Genomic DNA, 27,657 nt, shown 5'->3' on the forward strand with positions numbered 1-27,657 from the left:
AGAGAGAGAGAGAGAGAGAGAGAGAGAGAGAGAGAGAGAGAACTTCATTATATATGAGTGCATCTCTGGAAAGTACACTACCAAGGTAAGTGAACTTATCTGCAGCATTCAAAATTTCTCCATTTGCTGTAACCGATGGTCCCACATGTGGATGGTGTGGTGGTGACTGATGGAGCATCTCTGTTTCCTTGGTGTTAATTGTTAGCCCAAAAAATTAGCCCAAGAAGCAGAGAATTGATCCATACTTTGTTGCATCTCAGTTTCAGAGCTTTAGTATACAGAGTTTCTGACATCTAAGTGGCACATTGGTTAGAATACTTGGCCTGAGTCAGGAACACCTGAGTTTAAATCTGACTTCAGACACTCAACTGATTGTTTGACATGGGCAAGTTCTTCAACCTCTATTTGTTTCAGTTTCCTTATCTGAAAATGGAGACAACAGCAACTATCTCATAGGGTTCGTGTGAAGATCAAATGAGGTAATGTTTGTAGAGCATTTAGCATAATGTCTGGCATATAGTAGGCACCATGTAAACACTTCTCACCCTAATTTATTTTGGCTCAGAGACCTTTTTATTTCTTGACTGTTTTGTTTGTGTTCAGAATAATTGAGTTTGTTGTATAGCTGAACTGCAGATTAACAACTCATAGGTAATTTGTCATTTTTGAGAATAACCCCCAGCACTAAAAAGTTAAGTGATCTGCTCTTGGTCAGCCCAGACAGTATATGTCAGAAGTGGATTTGAACCCAGAGTTTCTTGACTCATAAGGCATCATGCAGCATTCAAACTAAATAAATGAGAAACTTTAGATATAATCGATATTAGCTCATTTAGTGCAAAAGTTCTTAACTTGGTATCTCTGAACTTAAAAAATATACTAATTGTATTTCAGTATAATTGGTTTCCTTTGCAACCTCATGTATTCTGTTTTATTAACTTAAAACATTATCCTGAGGGATGGCTAGGTGGCACAGTGAATAGAGCATCAGCCTTGGAGTCAGGAGGACCTGAGTTCAAATCCAGCCTCAGACACTTAACACTAGCCAAGTGACCTTGGGCAAGTCAACCCCAATTGCCCTGCCCTCCCCCCTCCAAAAAGCAAAAAAATAAAAAACAACAAACCAAAAACATTATCCTGATTAAGGTTCCACCAGATTGCCAGAGGGAGTCCTTGGGAAAAAAAAATGTTAAGATCTTTTCATTTCATGTTCAGAAGACTGACGAAAATTAAAATGGAATATCTTCCGCATAGAAGATTACCACTCCCCCACCCCCACCCCTTTACCTAGCTATGATTTCTTTCCTTTTACCTGACTGGGTTACTACTCAGATCGTTGTGGCATGTGATTGTACCAATATTATGCCTAGAGAGATGGAACAGTGATTTACATTTTTTTTCCTTGAAAACTTGGCAGTTTACCACAGCTAGCAAAGAGATATTTTAGAGCGTGGTATTAACTTCCAGTGAAATTTCAAGGGGGTGGGGGTAGGTGGAGGAGTGAGTGAAGACTAGCATCTTAGGAGAGAGCAGCAATGTTTCTGGTATGTGTTCTGAGCTCTTTCTGAATTGGATCACTTTTTATTTGAACCTAATAGAAAAAAAGAAAAGAGATCAATTTGTAGTTTCTTTGGGGGAGATTTTATTGATCAATTTGATGTCTTTGATTTTCAGGTGGAGCATCAGTATTCACACAAGTTCATTGTGAATGTGTTAAGGGCCACAAAAGTGACAAAAGGTGCCTTTGGTGATATGCGTGAGTATTTCTGCTTATTTTATGGGGGGGGGGGGTTGTAGTTGCTGGTAATCAAGGGACTGGCTGGGTTTGATGATGAGCTAGAAGCTTCTCTTTCTACAGCATTTCCCTATTTGAATATCAAGATATTAAAGCTCTCTTTGTCTTCCTCCCACAACCAGCTCAATCTGTCAGAACACTTTATATGTTAATATAATAATAACATATTTTCTAGTGGCAATTGGAATTTGGCAAAGTGTGTGAGCCTGCAAAATCGACCTTGTAGATTTTTTTTAAATGACATTTTGGAATGAATGCTGAGTCAGGAGGCCAGGGAAGCCACTGCAATGCTAAGATTTGACTACAGAAAGGAAAACATCAGTGTCACTATTTTCTCCTCTCTTCTCCTCTCCTCTCCTCTCCTCTCCTCTCCTCTCCTCTTCTCTCCTCTCCTCTCCTCTCCTCTCCTCTTCTCTCTTCTTTCTTTCTCCACTCCCCATTCCTCCCCTTCCCTCCCCCTCCTTCCCCCTCTTCTTTCTCCTCCCCTCCCCTTCCATGTCTTTGTCTCTTTCTGTCTGTCTCTCTCTTTTCTTCCTCTTTCCTTTAATTGCTCTCTCCCTCTCTCATTCTCTGTCTCTGGAAACAGGTGGATCCCATATTTAGGATAATGATTAATTAATTCATTGAAAATCTTTCCTTTCTTATTTGATTAACAATTTTATCAGTGAATATTACTTCATGCACCTGATGGGAAGAGGGTGTTTGGGGTGGAGGTGCAGATACCGAAGGATGATGAGCGCTCTGGATTACTTCCTAAATGAAGAAACTTTCTTTTCCCCTCAAACTTGGGCTAACAGTATTCTGCAGGTAGCTTAAAATATTTTTGGGGCAGGGAGAGAAGACAAGATAGAAAGGAGAAGAAAGGAATTTGTTTTACAAAATCTCTTCATGCCACCTCTGGCAATCTGTTGGAGTCATCTCGGAACTGAATTCTTCCTGGTCTCCATTTTACTTCATCTCTGAACTTCCCCACCTCTTCTGATTCTTCCCGGCTCTTTTTGCCCACTTTCCTCCCACTCCCTTTAATATTAACAGATTGCTAAAAATGTTTATCCATCTTTCACAATCCTGGGTCTTTTCATGTTTTAAAAATAAATGTTACAGGAAAGGTTTCCATAAAAGAGGTGCCTTTTGAAGGTCGGGTATACAAGATAGCTTTAAGGAGAGCCTTGGACTCCTTTAGCCTCTCCCTTGAGCCTGAGCAATCCCTCACATTAGCTTGAATTAGCCTTTCTCTAGCCTAAGGCTTAAATGCTTGCTTGTCGGGTATATAAAAAACAACCAACCAACCAACCAAAAATCTAAGGTGACTTAAAAAAAATTATCTGTTAAACAAAGCACATTGTAGCCATCTGGTTTGTAAGTACTGTGGTGTGTCTTATAGAGACTATGCGACTCTTTGTTTTACTCACTGGGCTTAGAAAAACAGCTGTAGATACATGGTGGAAATCTATAGACCTATCTTTGGTTTAGCAATGTGTATTTAAATACTAATTAATTATTGCTCCAGTAACTCTTGGCAGGTGCTATTGTAATGCAGATATGATGGAAGAATGAAACAATGCCTCAAGTGTTATATGAAACATTTTGTTACTATATGAGTTGAGTTAATATTTGAAGCTAACAATGTTTAGTTGTTGTTGCTTGGTTGTTTTAGTTGTGTCTGACTCTTTATGACTTTATTTGGAGTTTTCTTGGCAGAGATACTAGAGTGGTTTGCCATTTCCTTCTCCAGTTCATTTTAGATATGAGATACTAAGGCAAAAAGGGTTGTGACTTGTCCAGAGTCACAAAGCTAGTAAATGTCTGAGATCAGATTTGCACTCATGAAGATGAATATTTTTCACTTCAGGACTATTACTCTATCTACTGTAGCTGCCCACAATAATTGTAAGTGCAGTAGAAAATTATATCTTAATAATTAGCATTATGTTCGTGCAGTGAGCTTTGTCAGGAATCTAACACAGATTGCAACTGTCTAGAACTTAATAGTTAAGTCTTAGGAGGATGTCTGAACCTCAAAATAGTTAAGCCATTTGTCCATGATCATAGTTTGTATCAGAGGTAATCCAGGTCTTCCTAATTCAAAGTCCAATACTCTTATCTGCTATGGAACATAGCCTCTCTAGCATGAATGTTGGAAAGTAGGTTTCACCATAAATACATCTTCCTAATTATAATCTACTTTTAAGTTAGAGTTTTCATAAGAAAAGAAGATCTATAGCCTCAGAACATTTCCACATTCTTATTGGTTTTTGCCACTTACACATGCATTTATAAATATTTCTTGAAAGTCACAAGCATATTTAAAAATAAGTAACTTGGGTCAAAGATATTCCTTAGGAAAATTTAAACATATTTTATTATTACTATTAAATCATTTTTTTGATTTTTCTGTTATTGAGAAGTATAAGTAAAATAGATGCATTTAAATTTTCTGAATCACTTTGTCAAAGGAAACACTTAAATGAAAGCATACCTTACAAATTTATTAAGGTCTAGTATCTATCACTCAATGAAGAACACTTCATAAATAAGTAGTACAGTGCCCAGCATGATCTGAAGAGACCTTTTTAAATTTAAATTTAAAAAAAAATTTTACAATATTCATTTTTAAGTGTTAGAGCCTCATTAATTCAGCAAGTATTTATTAAAGCCCAGAGAGAAAAAGTGTCTTGCTTGAAGTCATGTGCTTAACTAATCAGTGGAAGAGCCCTGTTTCAGTGTCTCTCACCCAAGGGCATCTTGTACTCACAAGAGGCAGTATTAAAGTGTTATCATCTTTGTATAATGATAGATACTGAGCTACCATTGCTATGGCACCAACTTTGAGTTGATTATCTAATAGAAGGAATGGTTTTGTGGCATTTCAGCTTTATCCTTGCACAGTTATCTGGATATTTGGTGTAAGTTTATACATACGTATGTTTATATACATATATACATGCATGTATACATACACATGCATTTATAGAATGTCAGAAGCACTATTGGTAGCTACAATTACTAGCAGCTAGTACAATTAGTACCAAGTACAATTGGTAGAAATTATCAGAAATATAAGTGGTAGAACAATAGCTCAGGCTAACTGAACTATAGAATTCAGAAGGTCTCTCCCATCAAATTTATTTTTAAATAAAAAGAACTTTCTAGAGTAAAGCATAAAAGTAGCTATCATTCCCTCTCCAAACTTGCTCTACTCATACTACATGCCCTCCCCTACTGCCATGACACTATTATTCTACCCTATTGAAAATATGCATACTTTAAAAATTTTATTAAAATATATGCTTTTTATCTTGTCCTGACTTTACACAAATCAACTAACGGGTAGCAATATAAAATGGTTCATGATGAAAGAGGCAAGATGACTTGCCCTCTGTAAAGAACTGGATGAAACTGCTCTTCATGTATCTGGTAAAGAGGTCTGGAAAGAAATTCATTTTATTGGAAATCTCCTTAGTTGTAGCATTTCTGTGTCATTTTTCCAAATTAAACATTTGCAGATATAATAATCAGTTAAAAAATAACGTTAAAGTACCAAGTAAAGATTATTTTCTGCTTTGCCTCTCAAGGAAAATAATGATAAAATCGCTTTATGTGAACCATTTCTTTTTTTGAAAGAAGATAATTTTGATGATTTACCCAAAAGAGTGATAGTTTGATGGTTCCATGAGAACTTACTTCAATCTTTTTCTCTTCACATTTCCAATGTTTCTGTGGTTAAATGGAGCTCATTTCTGATAAAGCTACAGCGAGATATATATCAAGTTCCTAATTTTCTAAGAACTTGCTTTGTTATATTCAGGCATTATGCAGAGTTGCTTTATGAGTATGTCTTCAGCAGCATGCTTAGCACTTGAGAACTTAGCATCTTGAGGACCCAGGGACAAATGCTTTTTCTGTGTGACCCTGGCTAAATAACTTAGTTTGCTTACTATGTGTCAGATATTGTGAACAGGAAATAGAAATACAAGCGGAAAGACAGTCCCTTCTCTCAAGGAGACTCCATTATAAGAGGAGAACAACACATAAAGGGAAGCTGAAAAGGAATTTGTGTGGCATGGTAAAGAATATTCTGGCAGGGATTAGGTTTAGACCTGAAGTTCTTAATTTTGGTTCTATCAGTGACTTCTTTTGCAAACTAGTGGAGTTTATGGCCCCCTTTTCAGAATAATCCATTTAAAATGGAATACAATAAAATGCATAGGATTACAAGGAAAATCAAAGATAAGTGAAAATAAAGTTTTTCCCCATCCAAGTTAATAGAAACCATGAAATATATCCATGGAGCCCGATATCCCAGTTTAGAACCTCTGGTTTAGACTAAACTCACTTCATGTTACATAATAAACTCTCAGTGAATAAATGACTTATATGTAAAAGATTACACCATAGAAAAACTAGAGGAGCAAGGAAAAAATTTACCTTTTGAATTTTGGGTTACGGGAAAAGTTCATGAGCCAAAAATAGGAAAAAATACAGAAGAATAGGCATTTTGATTATGTAAAATTATAAAAATTTTACCCAAGCAAAACCAATAAAGTTAAAACTAGAAGGGAAATAAAACTGGGAAAATTTCTTTTGCAACATGGTTCTGTCTGGAAATTATCATTTCTAGGGGAGGCCAGGTAGCACAGCAAGTAAGAGCACCGGCTCCAGTGTTGAGAAGACCTGGAGATAGAATCCCGGGCTCAGACACTTAGCACCCACCCAGAAACACCTGGCTGTGTAACCTTGAGCAAGTTACTTAACCCCAATTGCTTAGGGGCGGCCAGGTGGCTCAGCGAGTAAGAGTACCGGCTCCAGTGTTGGGTCGACCTGGAGATCGAATCCTGGGCTCAGACACTCAGCACCACACCCAGAAATAACTGGCCGTGTAACCTTGAGCAAGTTACTTAACCCTGATTGCTTAAAAAAAAAAAAAAGAAATTATCATTTCTAAGATGCATAGGACACTGATCCAAATTTATAAGAATAAGATCCATTTTCCAATTGACAAATGGTGAGTATGTATTAATGGACATTTTTCAAAGTAAGAAATTCAAGTGATTAATATCCATAAGGAAAAAATGCTCCAAGTCACTAATAATTAAAGAAATACAAATGAAAGTTACTTTGAAATTATACCATACACCTATCTGATTGGTAAAGTTGACAAGAAAGAAAAATGGTAAATGTAGGGAACTTAGGAAAACATTGATGTACTGTTGGTAGAGTTCTGAAATTTAGTACTTCAGGAAAGCAATTGGAACTAGGTCCCAAAAGTGACTAAATTATGCACACCTTTTGACTTAGCTACAATACTACTAGGCCTGTAGTCTAAAGAAATCAAAGAAAGAGAAAAAGGAACCATTTATCTACAGAACCAATGTCTACAGAACGAACCAAATATCTACAGAAATTCTTTGTGGTGTCAAAATCGTGGTAAGAGAGTACTCACCAATTAGGAAACAGCTAACAAATAATGGCATATTAATGTAAATGAAATAACATTGTATTATATGAATTGATGAAAGAAATGGTTTCAGAAAAATCTGGAAAGACTTGTTAGAACAGCCCAGTGAACTGAGCAAAACCAGGAGTAAAATCTATACAATAACAAAGCATTATAAAGAACATTAACTTTGGTGGGTGGCTAGGTGGCACAGTGAGTAAAGTGCCGGCCCAGAGTCAGGAGGACCCAAGTTCGTTTCTGACCTCAGACACTTAACACCCACCCACACACACAAAAACTAGCTGTGTCACTTTGGACAAGTTACTTAACCCCAATTGCCCTCAAAAGGCAAAAAAAAAAAAAAAAGAACATTAACTTTGAATGACTGAAGAACTCTAATCAATATTGTGATCATCTGTGATTCCAGAAGATTAATAATGAAGAATGTTCAAGCTGCCTCCTAACAGAGAGATGATGGACTGAAGATGCAGAATAAAACATACAAAATTGCATTATGTGACCATGGGGGAATTTGTTTTGCTTTGACTATGTATAATTTTTTCATTTGAATTTTTTTGAATTTTTAAATAAAAATTTAGTTTTTTCAATGATCAAATATTTATTTTTACCTCTTGCTCCCCATGCTGAGAAAAAAGAAAAACAAAACTCTTTTCCTAAATATGCATAATCAAGTAAAACAAAACAATTTCAATTATCTATGTCCAAAAATGTATGGCATGTCTTCCACACTTTGTCCATGACTTCTGTCAGGAGATGAGTAACATTCTTCATCATCAGTCCTCCAGAATAATGGTTCATCACTGAGTTGCTCAGCCTTCTTAAGTCTTTCAGAATTGTTTTATAATATTGTTGTGAGATAATATGAATTGTTCTTCTGTTTCTGCTCACGTCACCCTGCACAAATTCATATTTTCCAGACTTTTTGAAACTTTTAGTTTAAACGTTTCTTACAGAATACACATTTCTTACATATAGCTGTCACAGGTATAATTATCTCATAATTTCAATATATAATATTAAATTATTTTACAATTGCGTATTCTGAAACTTAGAGAGGTGTCTATTACATTTGTGATTTGTTTAACCATTCCACTATTGATGGACACCCCTGTAGTTCCCATTTCTTTGTCTCTATAGAAAGAGATAGCTATGCATATAGTATTTATTACAAGGTTTTTCTTTCCTTTTTGTTTTTTGATTGGATTGTGGAACGGAGAGGAAATAAATGCTTGTGTTTTGAAAAAAAATATTCACAGTCATTATGAATCTCTTAAGAAGCTACTTAAGAGAGCATTAACATTTCAGTACCTTGGCAATACAAGCTGATAACTAATATTTTCATAGTATTTTAAGCACCTTTATATACTTTATCTTATATGAGCCTACCCTTTGAGGCACAAGCAAGGTATTTATTAGAGCAAATAATGTGTTAGAATAATAATAATAATATCACCTACTGACCATGGTTATGAGAATCAAATGAGCTAATCTTTGTGAAACACTTAGCACATTGCCTGGCACTAAGAAGAATTCTTAATAAATGCTTCTTAGTTTCTTTCCTTCATCTAGATATAATATATACACATATAAACATGTATATATACATACATACACACATATATATCTTTGAATAGTGTGAACTTAAATATATATGACCAGTATTTGCACTAAATAGGACCTAGGTGTAACTGCCACAGATATAATTATCTCACAATTTCAACATATAATATTAAATTATTTTACAATTGTCTATTCTAAGACTTAGAAAGATGTTCGTAGTCACAAAATTTCAGAGGTGAAATTGGAATAGAGGTCTCTGCTAACTCACCTAGTTTCCAAGGCTTAAAAAATTAAATCTCTCTTTGGAATCAATGAAAAATTAATAAAAAATTGTTTAAAAAAAACTAGCCATGTGACCTTGGGAGAGTCATTTAACCCCAATTACCCTACTTTCCTCTCTCTAAAAAAAGCAAAAAAAAAATGTGTTTAAAGTAGTGATAGAGAGTGATGGATAAATAATATTGGAATATGGTAGTGTCCTTCTCTATGCTGTGCTACCTATTAATCCAAGGGGAGATAATTAGAAAGTATGGGAAAATAGGAATATCATGTCTAGTTTTGAGAAAAGATGAGAAAAGTAGAGTGACTTTTTACCAACAATATTTAAAAACTTTAAAAATATTTAAAAACTTTTTGATTAGATTGTGGAAATTTTTCAAGCAAAACATTTGTGAGTGATTAGTAAGAGTCTTCAATGTCAGTCTAAGAAATTTGAACTTTGATTGATGGATAGTCTAGACCCCTTGGAAATATTTTGAATATATGAGTGACATGACCATGTCTATTCATTATGAAGACAATGGAATGACTAGGACTAGAATCTCAAGGAATAGGCAATATCTTTGAAATAAATATCATCATGGTTGAGATCACAGATCCATGTGAGTTGAGTTAATTTCCACAAAGAAAAATTAGAACAAAGGAAGTGAAAATTCACATCAGCATGTCCTATCTTCCCTATCATTGATTCTATGGTACCTTTAAAAAATAAGTGCTGATTTTGTTATGTTTTGTCATTTGTTATTTTGTTAATAGTGCTTATTTACTAACCATGGTCATGCCTTAAGTTTTTTTTATCTTTGTTTCCACATGAGGACACCTCAGTATACTAATGAAATTATAGTTTGAATCTTTATTCCCTAGCTTTGTGAAGACTAGTCAGTTTCAATTATAATGTTTTTCTTTTCTTTTCTCTTAAGAGAAGGGATAATTTGTGTAACTTTATAGCAATAGGAAAATATTATTGCTTTGCTCTGTGAAAGTAGCTTTGTAGTAGACTTGGCAATATTAAAAGTATTGAATAACATTGTGGATTGCATGGAATTCTAGTAAATGCCTGACATACCTCAAAATATTATTTTGTACACATAGTAGGAAATATATCTTTTTTCCCTCCCATGTTTTAGAACTATTTCCCCTATAAATTAGGGCACCAGAGCAATTTCTGAAGAGTAAATTTATTATTAACATATTAAGTATGGTCATTGCTTTGAAATATAATAACTTCAATATATACATACCTACATTCCGAGGTCTTATGTCCTTTTTTCCTGCCAGGAGAAAATAACTTTTTGATATTCGTGTGTTAATTTTTTTTAAATGAAGCATTTTTTATAGCTTCTATGCATACACAAATGATTTGCTTGAAAATTTCCCATAATCCAATCAAACAGAAAGATCATGGTGAGTTTTTAAATACTGTTGGTAAAAAAATATGGTATTTATGTTGGCCTGTCACCACCTTCTATCCTATCTCTCTGAATCATAAACACTTAAGTGTTAACCTGCAATATTGCCCTGCAGGTGAAAGACATTCATGAGTCTTGATTTACTAATGTTTAGGATATATTTTCTGGTATCCACCCATAAATTTTATATTTGAATCTACCTATAAGCAATTATCTACCAACAGTCTCTTCACGGAACGTGATTTCACTGTGAGTAACATCTTTAAGAAAAAGTCTTTTCCATATCTGCTTATCTTGCATTTTCTAAGACATGGGAGAGCAAAAGTGGGTGTGGAGAATTGTAGATATCTTTAAATTTCATGAGTTTTGCAGAACAGATGAAATTATTTCCCTATTTAAAATAATTGTGTTTTATGGATTTTTTAAAGTTTAGTTTTAAAAATGAGAGGCATCAAGAATATGGAAAATAGTTCTTAAAAGGAGAAATGCAAACCATAACCAATCATATGTATGAATGCTATACTTCTTAATTGAAGAGGAGAAAATAAGAAAGTAGGGGAAATGAAATAGGAATGACATGTCTGGTTTCAAGAAAAGATGAAAAACGTAAAGTGACATCAGATTAATGAGAGTCCTCATGTCAGTCTGAAAAATTTGAACTTTGATGGATAGTCAAGACCTCTTGGAAATGTTTTGGTGAGAGCATTCTGGAAAGAAATGTAAAATTATGTAAAGAAAGTAATTAAAATTTTCATACCTTTTGACATAGAGGTTCCATTGATAGACATATCCCACAGTGGTCACTAACAAAAGAAAAATATAAACCAAAATATTTTATAGTAGCACTTTTTTGTGGCAGCAAAGAGCTGGAAACAGTAGATTCCCATTGATTAATACCTAAAAGAATTTTAGGGAATGAATATAATGGAATATTACTTCATTTTAAGAAACCTTAATCAAGATGAGTAGAGAAATATGAAGAAACTAACTGATGTGAAGTAAGCAGAGCCAGGAAAACCTTATATACAATGACTACAAAAATATAAATAGAAAGTGCAACAACAAAAAATAAAAATGGAATGTTGTGAAATCATAATGACCAAAGTTGGCTCAAAAGGTAAGTTATGAATCATTTAGTGTTTTTTAAGTTCTTATTGTGTCAGCCACTCTGCTAAGCACTGAAGATACAAGTAAGGAGCTGGAAACGGTCCCTGTCCTCAAGGAGCTTGCATTCTAATGGGAAAGACAACATAAATAAATAGATGCACATGGAGAAGATGGAAGATAGTCTTATAGCAGACCTGCCCAACATACTTCCCACAAGCTGGTTATAACCTGCAGCCTGCCAAGGGATTTCAGGTGACCAAAACAAAATGTAGGTTTGCCCTCCGCATCCTCTCTCCTATTTGTCCTGTGACCTGTGGCAACTCATCATCATCAGTCTAACCTATCTGCTACCCAAAGAATTTAGCCTATTTAATTTTGGCCCCTACCTACTGCTGAGTTGTTCAGTTCTGCCTTGTAGGGAAAAATTTAATAATTAGGGGGATACGGAATGGCCTGTTTCACAAGATGATGTTTGAGTTGAGTCTTAGAGGAAGCTAGAAATTTTAAGAATTTGAGGTGAAAGAGAATATTCAAGGTATGGGGGGGGCAGCTAGTGCAAAGGCATGGGGATGTAAGATGGAGTGTCCTGTGCAAGGACTCTTGGTGAGGCTCTTACTTGGTCATTGTCCAAGAATAATAGAATCATGCATCTGAGGGCTCTTTGCTGAAGTCTTTATGTAAACCCTAAGGCTGGATGTGGGTATTCTATGGTGTGTGTGTGTGTGTGTGTGTGTGTGTGTGTGTTGGGGATAATTATTCCAGTGGTTCCTGTACAGCTGCACAGGGGTCACCACAAAGCCCAAAAAAGAAGGGGAGAGGTTGGGAGCTAGGGAAAGACTATAGCTGGCCAATTTTGGGAGATGATAAGTGAAGGACATGAGGTGCCTGTGTTGGATGTTGCCCTATTGACTATTGCTGGGAAGGTGGGATAGACTATATCTTTCCATCAATAGAGTGATTGCTCCTTCATCCCTTCATATGTCATAGGCTTTATGGCATGAAGGAGTCCTTATTTTGGCAATTACTGTCCTAGGAAATTCTGATAATTTGCTTTATAAAGAAGTTGCTGATCTTCATTGGTGGAGAGGGTTCCAACATTGAAAATATTATAGGTCTATTGCCATGCCCCATAACTATTATTTTTTTTCCCAATGGAACTAAGCTCAATGAGAGGCTAGGTGGCTAAGTAGATAGAGTGCTGGGTCTGGACCCAGAAAGAACTGAGTTCAAGTCTGGCCTCAGACACTTACTAACTGTATGATTTTGGGCAAGTAATTTAACCCTGTTTGACTCAGTTTCCTCATCTGTAAAACAAGTTAGAGAAGAAAATGGCAAACCACTCCAGTATCTTTGCCAATTGGGTCAGGAAGAGTCAGACTCCACTGAAATGACAGAACAACAAAACTCAATTAACATGCTTACTTATATACAGGAAAAAAATTGGGACTAGAATTGTAATTTCTTTGGTGTAGGGAAGTACAGACATATGAGGAAAAAGCAGTGAAGGTCAGAACCTTCTCTGAAACTTATAGTTTTAAATAATTGCCTTGAGTATTGAGCAGTCCTCCTGGCTCAAAGCTGACTCTCTACCCACTCTCTGCCTGTCTGAATTTTCCCCCATGTTGGTGAAATATTTAATAAGGGAAACAAATCAATTTTACTTTATGATATAAGCCTGCCTGGTCTCATAATTAAAATTATAAAACATCAATATAACTTTAACTTTAAAAAAGGCAAAGTGTTGTACACATACACATAGACACACACACGCATGCATGTGCAGCCTCATATTCTAACAATTAAAGTTGTCCCCAAATGGAATCAGTTGCTTTGAAAGGATTACTTATGGATTTCCTTGAAGGTACTCTTGTTTAGATTTGGCTTGGCTAGATAACTTTCTTGATCTTTTCCTGCTTTTAGTTTCCGTAATTCTAAAGGGTAGAAGAGAGGGAAACAGTTGGCTATAGGCCAACATGAATGCCCAAGCATAATGGAAACAAAGCAGGTTTACCTCCTGGGCGGTTTTTTTATGTGATCATAGAACCAATAGAATGAAGTGAGAGTAATAATCACACTGAAACAATACAGATCTGCAGCCATTAAATAAATATTCAGGTTTGTTCACTATACTGTATTTACTAAAGCAGGAAAACAGACTGATTCAGTTTCAAAAACTTTTTAAGAAGAATTTTTTAAAAAATTATATTTAACCTTCAGTGAATCTACAAATCCAGTGGGAAAAGTTGTACTGTAATATGAAAAATATACCATAGTTTTGCATGTTCTTTTCTGATTATAAACTATATTTTACTAGATTCTCATAGTCCATCACCTGCATGTCTGAGCACTATAGTTATAAAAAAAATGGCTCTTGCTTGGAACTATATTACATTACAATTTGTAAGCTAGTGTTCTAATTTACTTTATTCTTGTTCTTATTTGAACATTTTAAGTAAAATCTATTTAACAGCATAAATGGATGTTTAACTTTTTTATTCATAATTGGTAACAGGGCAGAATAATTTTGTGGCATGGGGCCAGTCCGTCTGTTGTTTTTTTTTTCTGTCCAAATGATTTTGCTTGGTTGGGTGTTGTTATGGAATGATATTTTAATTCATTATATTCCTAATGCTTTTAAGCTACTAGTCATGGTATCATAACTATGAAGGGGAGGTAAGATCTCCATTACAGGATTTTTGGCCTTCTTTCTTCACGTTTCTTGTCTTCATTGTTCCCATTGTTCATCTCAGTGACAGAAAACATTATAAGTTCTACTCTTTTTAAAAAATCCAGGTTGTACCTGTCATTGTTAGAAGTGAATATGGGTCAAACAAAAAGAGATTGTTCTCATTTTTCTTAAACCCTGTCACTATACCATATTAGGTCTGCTTCCCAAAGTGAACGGGGTAAAAGGAAAAGAACTTATATGTTCTAAAATATTTATAGCAGTTTTCTTTGTGGTATCAAGGAACTGGAATTTGCAGAAGTATCCATCAGTTGGGGAATGGTTGAATAAGTTGTGGTATCTAGTTCTACTGTTCCATAAAAAAATGATGAGAAGCTCGATTTTAGGAAAACATGGAAAGAATTACATGAAATAAGGCATAGTAAAACAAGCAGAACCAACAGAACGTTGAATAGAGTAACAACAATATTGTTCAATAGTAAATTTAAATGACTAAGCTATTCTGAGTTATAAGAATGTTCAAATTAACTACAAAATATCTATGAAGGAAAATGCCATTCATCTTCAGAGATAGAACTGATATATGGAACTGTGTATTATATGGTTTCACATATATATCTGTGTCAAACGTTGGCCTTCCGTAGTGAGGGGTTGGGAGGGGGGCAAACAGCTTGGAACTCAAATGTAACCAAAAAATAAATAAATAAAAATAAACTCTTACTTTTTCATAAATACTCTGCCCTTTCTCATCCTTCATGGCACTATTTTTTCCTGCTTTTCTTCCTGTCTGTTTGATCTCTTCTCATTCTCTTTTGCTGGACCACCATCCATCTTCTTCTGATTAATTATGGGTGATCTCTGTCCTGAGTGCTCTTCTTTTTTTTTCTACACTCTTTTTGTTGATCTCATTGGTCTCATATGTGACCTCTCTGCAGTGGATCCTGTCCTCATCTCTTTTCTGAACTAGTCTTTCATTGCCAGTTGCCTGGTGGATATCTCCAAGAATTGAGCAGTTCAGTCAAAGTGATTTACTTCATGTTTGCTGATTTCCATATTTCATCTCTTTCTTCTCTGACCCTTCACAGGCTGTACATGCCCCCTTCTTACTTCTACCTCTGAGAGTCCTTAGCTTTCTTCAGGACTTAGCTCATGTGGTAACTACTTCAAGGCCTTCTCTAATTCCTGTAATTGTTAGTTCTCTAACCCTTTTCAAATAACTTTGTATTTACTTAGGACCCCAAAAGTTGTCTAGTCCAACTTCTTCATTCTATGAATGAAAAACTGAAGCCTAGAGAGTTTAAATGTTTTCTCAAGGTCATAGGATTTGAACCTAGGTCCTTTGTCTTCAAAGTCTTTGATATTTCAACTGATTTTTTTCAGTATTGATTTTTCTAGTAGAATGCTAACACTGAGAGCTAACACTGGTCTTTAACTTTTTATTCACATTGAGTAGTATATCTTGCATATAGTAAATATTTGTTAGGTTTAAGATGGTAGATTGAGAGATGTAAGCAGCAGAATGTTGAATCCAGCTCATACTGAATCTCAAGAGTTGATACTTAAATTTTCAGGAGTATTTAAACCTTAAAAATCAGCAAATAATACAGATGAGGACTTGATTTGTTGTTTTGTTGATTGGTGGAACTTATGAAAATGATGGAGAAAATATTAATAATTCAAATTAAACTTTAAAAGTGTATAGTTCATGCATTTTCCTCCAGAGAGCTGTTTTTACACATTTATCAACACTTTTCTGGACAGAAGCAACCTTGAAGTCATCCATTCCAAATCTAATTTTAAATATGAAGAAACTGAGGTCCAGGGGTTGAGACTTAGAGAAAGTCATATAAATAGTGTCAGAGGTAGGATTTTAACTTAAGTCTTTTGACTTCAAATCCAGCACTCTTTTCAAAGCACATGCTTAATAAAATGCTAATTGAATTGAATTGAAATGCACCCAGTGCTTAGACAATATTACCTGTAACTACTATGAATCACTAAATATCCTGCGCTGACAAAGCAGAAATGGTAGAAAGACCTGCTATTGCTTTAGGCATTTGTTAGTAAGATGACAGTGATTTTTGGAAAGCAACCACCCTTCTGGATAAGTTGCTACAGCACCAGAATTCTGAAACTAATGATGCATGTTGTTTCATGTTGTCTATGTGAATAGAAAAGACCAGTATCTAATACTCACCAATAGGAGTATGTGTCAAGATTTAGATAAGACTGATGTGAAGCTATTTCTGTCCACACATTACATCCTTTCTTGTACCACTTATTTGGCTGAAGAAAAATACCACCAGCAAGATGAGACTGAATCAGTGATTGGACATCAAATTACCCAATGCCCATATAAATTGGGAAATACAGATGCAGGAGAATTGTTCTTTTCATTCATTCATTTGTTCATTATTTATTCATTCATTTTCTAATGCCATACTCAGGCTTCATTGCTCAGGTTTCTACAAAAGATTCTGGTAGTAGAAGTTAGAGCAGAAGGCTCATGTTGAGCCCTTATTTTCTATTTCCTGTCCATTTTCCTTTATGGGAAGTTATACCGTGTTTCCCCGATAATAAGACCTATCCCGAAAATAAGCCCTCCCCTTGTTGTGTAAGATTCCTCTAAAATAAGCCCTGCCCAGAAAATAAGCCCTATTGAGATTGCTACTGTAGTGAAGGTGATCCCATGCGCTACACGCTACATTACCGTCCCCCCCCCCCGTGAAACTCACGCTGCGCTCCGAGCTGCATCCAATCAGAGCTGCAGCAGTGAGCGTGTCATCCTGTTCTTCCCCAGTGATTTGCTTATTGAATAAAGGTACATTTTTTTGTTCACATTTACCTGTTTATTAAAATTGCTGTCAATGTTCATTAAAATAAGCCCTCCCCTGAAAATAAGCCCTCTGGTGTTTTTCTGTCCAAAAAAAAATTAAGACAGTGTCTTATTATCGGGGAAACACGGTATTTTGGCTAAAAGTGTAATTCATGGAATTATAGAGTTGGAAGGGACCTCCAAGATCATTCTATCCTATTCCTTCATTTTACAGATAAGGATACTAAGATGAAGAAAGGTCAAATTACTTTCTCAAGATCCCATCATTTATTAGTAATACTCCATTCATGTTCTTCCCATCACACTACATTCCTTTTCTTTGTAAAAACAACATACATGTACAAATACATAGATTCTTCTTAGAATTGGAGAGTCTGTAATCTCCTTCTCCATAACTACAGCAGTTTCTTATATGTTAAAAGTTTCCAGAGCCATAGTGACCATTAGAAGGATAATGTGGGGGCGGCCAGGTAGCACAGTGAATAAGAGCACCAGCTCCAGTGTTGAGAAGACCTGGAGATCGAATCCCGGGTTCAGACACTTAGCACCCACCCAGAAACACCTGGCCGTGTAACCTTGAGCAAGTTACTTAGCCCCGATTGCTTAGGGGCGGCCAGGTGGCTCAGCGAGTAAGAGCACCGGCTCCAGTGTCGGGATGACCTGGATCAAATCCGGGCTCAGATACTCAGCACCACACCCAGAAATAATAACTGGCCATGTAACCTTGAGCAAGTTACTTAATCCCAATTGCTTAAAAAAAAAAAGGATAATGTGGACTTTTATGCAGAAAATTCCACTTTAAATAATGAAACCTCAACTCTGATAATGTCCATGCCAATCATTCATTGTGATTCTCTCAACAAGCATTTGAAGTTCCCTATTTCTTAATTCTCTCTGGAAAAAGGTATCTCTTCACAGGGATACTGGGAAGGCCAGTAAGCTTCTGTGTAAAAAGGTACACTACATATAACTCTTCTACTAGTACATGATACACTTTGACCATTTGTCTAAAATGAGTGCTTTCTCACTCTGGGTGACTGGCTATTTGTAAAATTGTCTGCTTTCTTATCTCCAACTTAGTAAAAAGTAATTTGATATTTTAAGTACAAATAAATTGATGTCATTCATATTTCTTACTTATAGTTTCCCCCTCCCCCTCTTTCCTCGATATAGTTGACACTCCAGACCCCTATGTGGAACTTTTCATCTCCTCAACCCCTGATAGCAGAAAAAGGACAAGACACTTCAATAATGATGTGAACCCTGTGTGGAATGAAACTTTTGAGTTTATCTTGGACCCTAATCAGGAAAACATTTTGGAGGTAAGCAGAAAACGAGATGCATAATTTGAGAGGCATTTTGGACAGACAGGAGTCATGCAGAGTGCCATCTGATATCTTCAGTATGTCATTTTGAGGTTGATGCTTGGTTCTCACCTCCCTCATTCTCTCTACATGGAGCTAAACAGTATAGCAAGTTAGTATTCTCCATGGCAAACCTCTGGGAATATTTGTGTCTAAGGAAGAATGCATGAATTTGGGAATGGGACACTCTACTCCATTTTATGTCTACTGAGAGGGAAACATCCAACCAAAAATAGAACATTGAACTAAACAGGAAAAAAATCACTATGCATTTCCAATAGTTGAATACTTCTAGTACAAGTGAATTTTGCAATTGGAAGTCTATGAAGATAAAAATAATTACTTTTATGACTACAGAATTTTAGTAGTTAATGACTTCAGAGAATTTCTGCTTCTTGTATTTTAAGTATAGCTCAATACCATTCATATTTTATTCATAAGAACAAAGCTAAGGTGTATTTAAATTTTTTTCAGGGAATCATAGCAAATTTTGTATATATATATATATTTATGTAACTTATGCTTTATTATCTTGTCCTTACTTTAGATCACGTTAATGGATGCCAATTATGTCATGGATGAGACACTAGGCACAGCAACATTTCCTATTTCTTCTATGAAAGTGGGGGAGAAGAAAGAAGTTCCATTTATTTTCAATGAAGTAAGTATCCAAACTCCCCACTAAAGTCCTTCATTGAAACCTTACTATGAATGGAGGTTCTTCTAGATTCATAAGGCTATGCCAATTATATGAGCATAAGCTCTAGTAGCTACTGCTAGGTTTGAAAAGCTTTGACTCCTGGTTCAGCAACAGGTCAGGTGTTGTAAGAGGATCAGCCAAGCTAATTGAGAAGAAGCTTTTCCAACAGCAGCTTAATTTTCACATGATGAAGTTTTCTGACACAGAAACTTAGAAAATAGTCTCCTAAGGTATGGAAGGGTTATCTCTTCTGTGGGGGGAGGATCCACTTCTATGAAATACTTTATGTTTTGAAGTGCTAGAGTACCCAAATTAAAATATTTTTTTGCCCTTCTAATATTAGAACCCACTACAAACAATTGAATTTAACAAGTATTTATTAAGCATCTCCAATATGCCAAATACTGTGCTAAGTGTTAGGGATACAAATGGACAAAAATGAAAGGAAACCCCATGCAAATTAGTTCCCATAGTACTTCCCACACAGTCGATCAAAGTTAACTCTCAGTTCCCCCATATTCTCTTCTCTCTGAAAGGTACAATAACTGTATCCATATGTGGAAGGGGTATTGTAACTATCGTTACATTTGTATGTGTACGTGTTTTTCTCTTGAAGACATGGACTGCTTTGCCTTTATTTTTGTATCTCTAGAAGGTACCTCAGTACCCAGCAAACCATGGCAGGTGCAAAATAAATACTTCTTGATTATTATAAAATTAAATGTTTAAGTAGTTATATTTGAACTCCCATGAAGCTTGTCGATTTTGGCTTAATAATCCTTACACATTTCCATTTGGTTGTTGTTGAAAGAAGTAGGTAATTTCTGCACGTGCCATATTTCCCCACTAGATTGTGAGCTCCATGAGCATGAGGACTTTGCTTCATTTAATCCTTGTATTATCCTTGGTGTACAACATTACATTGTACACGTAGTATATGTTTAAAAGATCCTTGTTGTAGTCGAAGTCAGGTAAGATCGTAAAGTGGTTATTGGATCTATAGGTACAAAATGTCAATAGTTACCTTAGTACAGGTATAAATAGACCCAAGAAAAACTGGATCATGCTGTATAATCACATATAATCATTAATTTTTTGTATAAAAATTCAATTTAATAAAGTTACCATACTTGGTATCAACTTTTTTTTTTTTTTGCCTCAACTTTCTCTGCACTATGCCTTTCTCCTTTCCTGTCACATCACCACTCTGGGAAACTTCTACCCTGGGGCCCTCCCCTCCTCAGTGGTAATTTCCTCTTTGGGAGTACCATTTTGGGAAGGACCCCAGTCATACTTCACCTCATTATTGTCTCAACTCTCTCCAGATTACACTTCCTATTCCCTCATTTGATGCATTTTCCCTTGCAGCATTTCCCTGCATTCCCCACATCTCTAGCACCCCTATGTATGCTGTCTTCCTCCTATAGAATATAAGCTCTTTGAAGGTAGAGACAACATTGCTTTCTTATATTTTTATCCCCAGTGCTGAAAAAGCACTCTCTGTCTGTCTCTTTCTCTCTATCTCTCTAATAGAATTTTCAAAGTCAGCACATTCTTTGAATCTTTGTTCAAGATGACCTCTTTTCCTGAGATACATTTTTGTTCATAACATCGTTTACATATAATTAATATTAATAAATATTTTTTGAATTGGGAATGAAAATGCTACTTATACAGAAGTCAACCAAATGTTTCATCACCTGTCCCAGAAACATTCTTCTTGAGTCAATGTTGAAGACATATCCAGATTTCTCTCTAAATTTACCTCCCTTCAAGTAGAACTGAGGATCTGTTGATTTAGACAAAGATGGAAATGGTAATCATATATTATGGATTTAGTTTTTAATAGTTTTCTCTTCACCTTCTGATCAAGACCTGGATTATGTGCAAAGTTTGTTGCTACTTGCTTCAGGTAAAGATTCTCCAGCAGACAATTAATATACTTTTATAATCCACTTTCTTAATATATTTTGTGTTTTCCAGTTGTCTGCAATAATAGAAGGTACCTCTTAATCTCAATAATTGTAACCTATTTAAAGCAGGTAATAAAGTATACTTTTATACTGTCCTTACTTCATCTAAGGACCAGATCCCCAAACTTCTCCCACCTCTTTTCCAGGAAAAACCCTTCTTGAAGAGTAAACAGACAGTTTCTCAGGAATAACAGGATTTTGTAAAAACATATGGTGGTAGGCATAAAATAAATGGAATATTCTTTTCATTTGCTTTTTTTTTTAATGGTTTTTTGGTCAAGCTATTTGTTGCAAGATTCTTTTGGTCTCTAACCATAATAATAATAATAATAATAATGATAGATGATAAAGTAAGAAAAGAAATACAGTACTGGCATTGGAAAGTTCAATAAAATGTCCATGAATGATCAAACCTATAGACATTCCACTGTTAGTGAAAGGAAAATTTTTCATATGAATTCAATTCTTTTTTCCCCTGGGTATTTACCGATACAGATATAGTGAAAGGTTAGGTCTTGATAACGTGAGTTGGGTTCTCCTGAAATTTGATGTTATTCTGAACTCTATGACATATAGATACTAATTGTAAAGGAAGATAAATTTTAAAAAAATCTATTTCCTTATCTCCTACTATTTCCTGTCCTTGGGAGTGTAATCCCTGAGGCTGAAAAGAAATATTTTCAACATTCCTGAATTTAAAGTAGGTTACATAATTATTTTCTTTTATCTGTTTGAAAAAGTAGTTTTCTCAAAGGGTCTTACTGCATAATTTTGCTCTTGGGACCTCTTTTTGGACTTTAATAACAACTTTTGTATTGCTGTTTTGGGATAGTGGGGAAAATAGTGAATAGTATGGGAGCATCAAGGAGAAACAGCCCTTGGTCTTTTCTTAACTCATTCAGTGTGTGACCACGGGCAGATCACAAAACCTCTCTATGCCTCAGGTTCTCCTTATGTTAAAATACAGATCTTTCCAGGTGATTGAAATGAAGTTCAAATGATGTGGGTAGATTTTAAGGAGAGTGGGAAAATGTGGCAAGATAATGCTAGGTAGAATTATTGAGGCAGTGTGGTTCAGGAGGAAGAGCCCAAGAGATGGACTAAAGAGATCTGGGCTATAGTTCTGACTCTTCCACTTGCTACCTGTTTGACCTAGGGAAAATCACTTCTTTTTAACCCTCAGTGTTCTCATCTATAAAGGGGATGGGTTTGGATTAGATTATCTCCTCTAACAGTTCAGTTGTTATATGGTCATATATGCTCAATGCCATAAAACTATTCATAAAACATTACGAAAATTAAAAAAAACTCAAAACGTCTTACAATGCTTAGTTGATTTAGATGGCTTAAGTGGATGATTAATGATCTCATTGGCTTGGTGCTCCTTTTATCAGTACAGATGACAGTCAATTGATTCAATTACATATTAGATTACAGATTGTACCTCACTGGGTACCATTTTTGTCCATTTTTTTCTTCATAAACCGTTTACAAATGGTGTATGCCACATTCTAGGGACCTTCTGGTTCATTTGTTATTTTCTAGATCACAGAAAAGCATTCCATTTCCCATGTATCACCTTTCATTCTTTCTACATGACCAACTCGCTACATTTCCAGTTGCTTTTCCCTACCTAGGATCCTACTCCTATTTATATCATGCAACTTTCTGTTGCCATAGAAACTAAACTGAAATTTTGACTTGCCAAACTGTGTTGTTGTTTCTCCTGAACTAATAAATAAGTTGATTCAAAATGATCATACTAGGGTGACACAAAATGAGGGGGTCTGTAACCAAAAATAAATGCAAAGGATAGTCATGAATTATACTTTGCGATATTGAAACCAAGGGAGAGCCATGACAATAAGAAAAACTAAAGGTAGATGCGTTATAGTTATATAGCACTTTAAAGATAGCTAAATAACTTTGTTATTATTAGTATATCATGAGAGGGTGGAGGTGTTTTCTTTTCTTTCTATGTAACAAGAGAAATGGAGGCAATGTGACAGTGGATAGGAAGGTGACGCATAGACTGAGATATCTGGGTTCAAATCCTACATCTGATGTGTACTGGTTATGTGAACCTTGGCAAATCTGTTAACCTGTCAGTGTGCTAGACAGCTTTGTCAGACTAAGTTACAAAGTGAGTTGTGCTCTGTGTGGTTATAGGAATTTAAGAGTTTTCTTCATCAGAAGTTCCTTAAATCAATGAAATCACATATCTGGAATAAAATAGACAAACAAAAACACTCATGTATATGTTAGCAGGCTCCTAGACAAGCCTCCCCCTTTCTTCATATCATCCTCTGTTTTTTTTCATTCTTCTTGCAAGTTTAACCCATTTACTCACCCTTACATTCTGGTATAACCTGTTCTTGATGAAGTAATATTAGCCTTTCCTATCCCTTTCTAAGAACTCAAAAAAAAAAATCCATGCAAAAATGTGTTCTAGAATTTTACTAGAAATTAAAGTCAAATTGACTGAGTCTACCAATTTTATCATTCTCTGTTTCTTTTTGAAAATCATGACATTTATACTTTTTTGAGTACTATGATCCTTTTCCTTTTATTTAAAAAAGAAACAAAAAAATAACTGTGTAATTTAGTATTCTCACCATTTGCCAATGTAATCTTCTCATCTATCCTGAGCAATGGTCTTAATCCTTCTTTGATCCTTCTCTTGAACCCAGTATAACTAAAGAACTCCCTTTTTGGTCATTAGCATTCACCATTAGCCTTAGTTCATTCTAGTATTTTGAACTACTGATACTGTTCTTAAATAAGTGGTCTACTCTTTTGTATCCACCCTCAGTTATTTACCTTTACTTCTCTTCTGTGCATTTCTTTTTAAAATGTCTGAGTTGATAGATGAGTTTCTTATATAGACATAATGATCTGTTAAAAAGTACCCCCATTTAATAAGAATTACTTCTGTTTGTATCTTTAGATTTTTATTCTTTTTTTTTTGAAGCAATCGGGGTTAAGTAACTTGCTCAAGGTTACACGGCCAGTTATTTCTGGGTGTGGTGCTAAGTATCTGAGCCTGGATTTGATCCCCAGGTCATCCTGACACTGGACCTGGTGCTCTTACTCGCTGTGCTACCTGGCCGCTCCCTAGATTTTTATTCTTGAAAACTTCCCTTTCTCTTGGCCAATTTCTTCTTAGAAAAGAAGTCTGTTATCATCAACAGATGAAGTGTTCTACTGATATTTCATAATTGAATTGTGATACATTTGGTTTTTCAACAACTATGCTAGAGCATTTAGAATAAGACACATCCTGTCAGTCTGGAAAAGGTTTAAGTAACAGAGTAATGTTTTTCCTTGAGTGGCTAGTTTCATTCAGTTTGGAGAAGCTAATCACCATGTTGATTTGAAGAGCAATAACTTTGAATCCTGAGGAAATCTTTAAAGATTGTTTAATTGGTCAATGAGGAGAAAGTACCACAGCAATATTAAATTCTTGTAAGGGATTGCAAAAGGATATGTGATTATTAACCATATGCTATTTGCATAGCACTGCTTGGTGTTGAGGGAGATATAAAGATATATACCCTTGAAAAGTTTAATCAGGTATAGGAGACAAACTACATAGACTTAATTCTAAGGTCTTGAGAGGAGTTAAGAGGATATATGCTAAGACTTCAAAAGAAGGAGAGATGCCTTTTAACTGCAAGGATCAGAGGGGGATCTGTGAAGTGGCATTTGAGTCAGGCTCTTGAACACGGGAAGGCTTTTTATTAGAGAAAAGTTGGGAGCATTCTAGGTATAGAGTAATTCACAGTAACAGGATAGTATTCATGATTTGTTTAGGAGGTTGATGGTATTCTTGATTAACTGGCACATAGAATATGTGAATGGAGTGAGATGAGACAGAGTGAAATGTATATAGTATGAGATGAAATGAAAAGATTATATTGGGCCTTTAATTCCAGGTGAAAGTAGGTAATGGACAATTATTGAAGGTTTTTAAGTGTTTGGGTGACCTGACCACATCTATGCCTTAGGAAGATTAATCTGACAATGTATAGAATAGATTGCAATTGGGAAAGTTTGAAGGAGAAAGTGGGCATGGTAATTACTTGAGATATATACTCAATAGGACAATTACACTAAAAGGTCAAGGGGATAAAGAATTCTAGACTGGTGACAATTGGCTCATTGAATGTTGGGCCATGTGTATTGAGGCAAGTAAAGTGGCCAAGAGGGCTAGTGAAAAGAGAATGAAAATAGTGGAAGATCAGGGTATGTTGGTGATGAAGGATGTGATGTTATAATAAAAATGCAAAGTAGGTTCTTTGAGAATGATGATATGGAAGGGGCGGAGTCAAAATGGCAGAGTAGAAACAGGACTTCCATGCAGCTCCGGCTTCCACCTCCTCCAATTCATGTAAAAAATGACTCTAAACAAACTTTGGAGCTACAGAACCTACAAAATGACAGAGAGAAGCTAACCTCCCACTGAAGACAGTCCAGTAGGCCGGCAGAAAAGGGCGAGCACAGCACTCTGGGAGCCAAGCCCAGCCCCACATGAGCCTGAGGTTTTAGCCTCAGTGTGTCCACAGCCAGCTGCTGGCTGGAGGGTCTTCAGATCACCGGCAGCTGTGGTGGTTTTCAGAATTATCAACACATAGATGCTAAGGACAAAGTGAGAGGTCAGTGCAGTGTGGACTTTGGGAACAGGGAGTTTGGGAGTGCGGTCCAGCCTTTACCCCCTGGAGGGAGAAGCCACTGAGGCACTGAGTCCGTGCAGCTGCTGCCATGTGGCTGCTTCAGCTCCTGGCTTGCAGACTATAGGGGGACCAAGTGACCAGTCTGAGGGGTAATCACTCTTGCTTTAATCTACTTGGATCTAGATTGTGGTCTGGGGTGTGTGACCAGCTTGCCAGAGTGTGTGGAGGCTCAGAGAGGGCACACAAGCTCCTGCAGCTGTGAAAACCCCAGCGATTGGGACAAAGCTCCCCTGTCTGGTAGCAGAGTCCTACTGTGGCAAAAAGCTCAAAAGTCAAGTAATTGAGTGGCAACATGTGCAAGCAAAGGAAGCAAAGCAAGCAGAGCAATACAACTTTACACTCCTATTTTTGGGACAAAAAGGATCAAAGCATGGAACAGGAGGAAGACAGCAAAGTCAGAACTCCTGCACCAAAGCTTCCAAGAGAATGATGATATGAAAGAGGTAGACAGTAAATTGCTTAACTTTAAAAGTTCATACAGGTAAGGACTTTGTCCTATTTTATCTTTGTATTTTTCACAGGGAACTATGAGAGTTCAAAACTGGGAGAGACCACTCCTGACTGGGCAGGCTGGGGAAGGTTTTGTACAATCTAATCATATAGTACACAGTCTCCAAAGTGGAAGAGATCATAACGACCATAAACCCAACTAACACCAAGAATGATTTCTCACTATGATAACTCACCTAATAAATAGTTGTCTAGTTTTTGCTTGACAAATTCCATTGAGGGGCAGCTCACAACTTCAAAAGTCATTTTGTGCCACAGACTCATCAGTTGAGTCAAGCCATGGCCAGTGCATATCATAAAGCAAGCAATTAAATTCAGAAATGCCTTGTATTCAAGTTCTAGAGGATGTTAATTATGTTTGTCATAGCAGACCACTTTGGAGAAGCTGTCACTTCAGAATAGGGTATGTTTGAGAAGTTTGTGTTATTTTTTCTCCTTTGAAACAAAGCAGCATAATAGAAAGGCAGAAATCATCACATTTTATTTACTTCAAAAGAACCAAAAAATACCCAGCCTTTGAAGTTCCTCAGAGGGAGGAACTCTGTGACCCTAACTTTTCTTGATGAAATGAGTCTGGTTTGGTGAAGAAATCATACTAATTTAACATTGCCAAGTGTGTTAGAATACCCTCTAGTATTATTGTTTAAAAATGCACATATCTGTTGAGTTCTGGGATGTCTGCCTCCTTCTGTTTATTTTCTTTCATAGCTGTTTAACTGTGATTCAGAAATAAGACTGACTCATATAGTGATTTCCTTTGAAGAGGTAGGGCAGAGACTTTCTTTTATACGGAAAATTTGAAGGTGAAGGTTGAATGCAAATTCTACTTATGCTTAGTCTAAGGATGATTACATAAATAAAATATTTCATGAGTAATGATTAAAAACTTCCTGTCCACCTTTTCTGTAAGTTAATGAGAATAAGCTGTAGACAGTATAGAAGAAATGTAAAGAAAACAAATGAACTATGACTGATTTTCAGGATATTACAGGGGATCCTAGGTCAGGATGTGAACAAGACAGAGATATTGTCTTGGTGTGTAGTTCATAACTGAAATAATAAAAGAGACTAGTGTTATTGTCTGGGGATCGTAAAAGTGGACCCCCAAAAGAGTCTTTTATGACAAGTATATTAACGCAGTTGTAAAACTTTGATAATTTTGGAATTCTCTTACCTCTTTTAGAGCTGAACAATTTTCAGATAGTGAATACCTGAAGGAGCTTTAAATATTTCTTCATAAGATGAAA

General features: G+C 35.8%; 1 protein-coding gene across 1 annotated transcript in view; it reads left to right on the plus strand.

Moving 5' to 3' along the window:
- The window catches only part of PLA2G4A (phospholipase A2 group IVA), a 179,428-nt gene that overhangs the window by 54,967 nt on the left and 96,804 nt on the right, over positions 1 to 27,657 (plus strand). The window contains exons 3-5 of the mRNA XM_069074439.1: positions 1,675 to 1,756; positions 18,304 to 18,452; positions 19,042 to 19,155. Of these exons, the coding sequence (XP_068930540.1) occupies positions 1,675 to 1,756; positions 18,304 to 18,452; positions 19,042 to 19,155 (345 nt within the window). The remainder of the gene's footprint in view (positions 1 to 1,674; positions 1,757 to 18,303; positions 18,453 to 19,041; positions 19,156 to 27,657) is intronic.

Source organism: Petaurus breviceps, unplaced genomic scaffold, assembly GCF_028583685.1.
Source record: "Petaurus breviceps papuanus isolate PSGF00001 unplaced genomic scaffold, PetGlider_PUasm1.0 90895, whole genome shotgun sequence".
Lineage (NCBI taxonomy): Eukaryota > Metazoa > Chordata > Mammalia > Diprotodontia > Petauridae > Petaurus > Petaurus breviceps.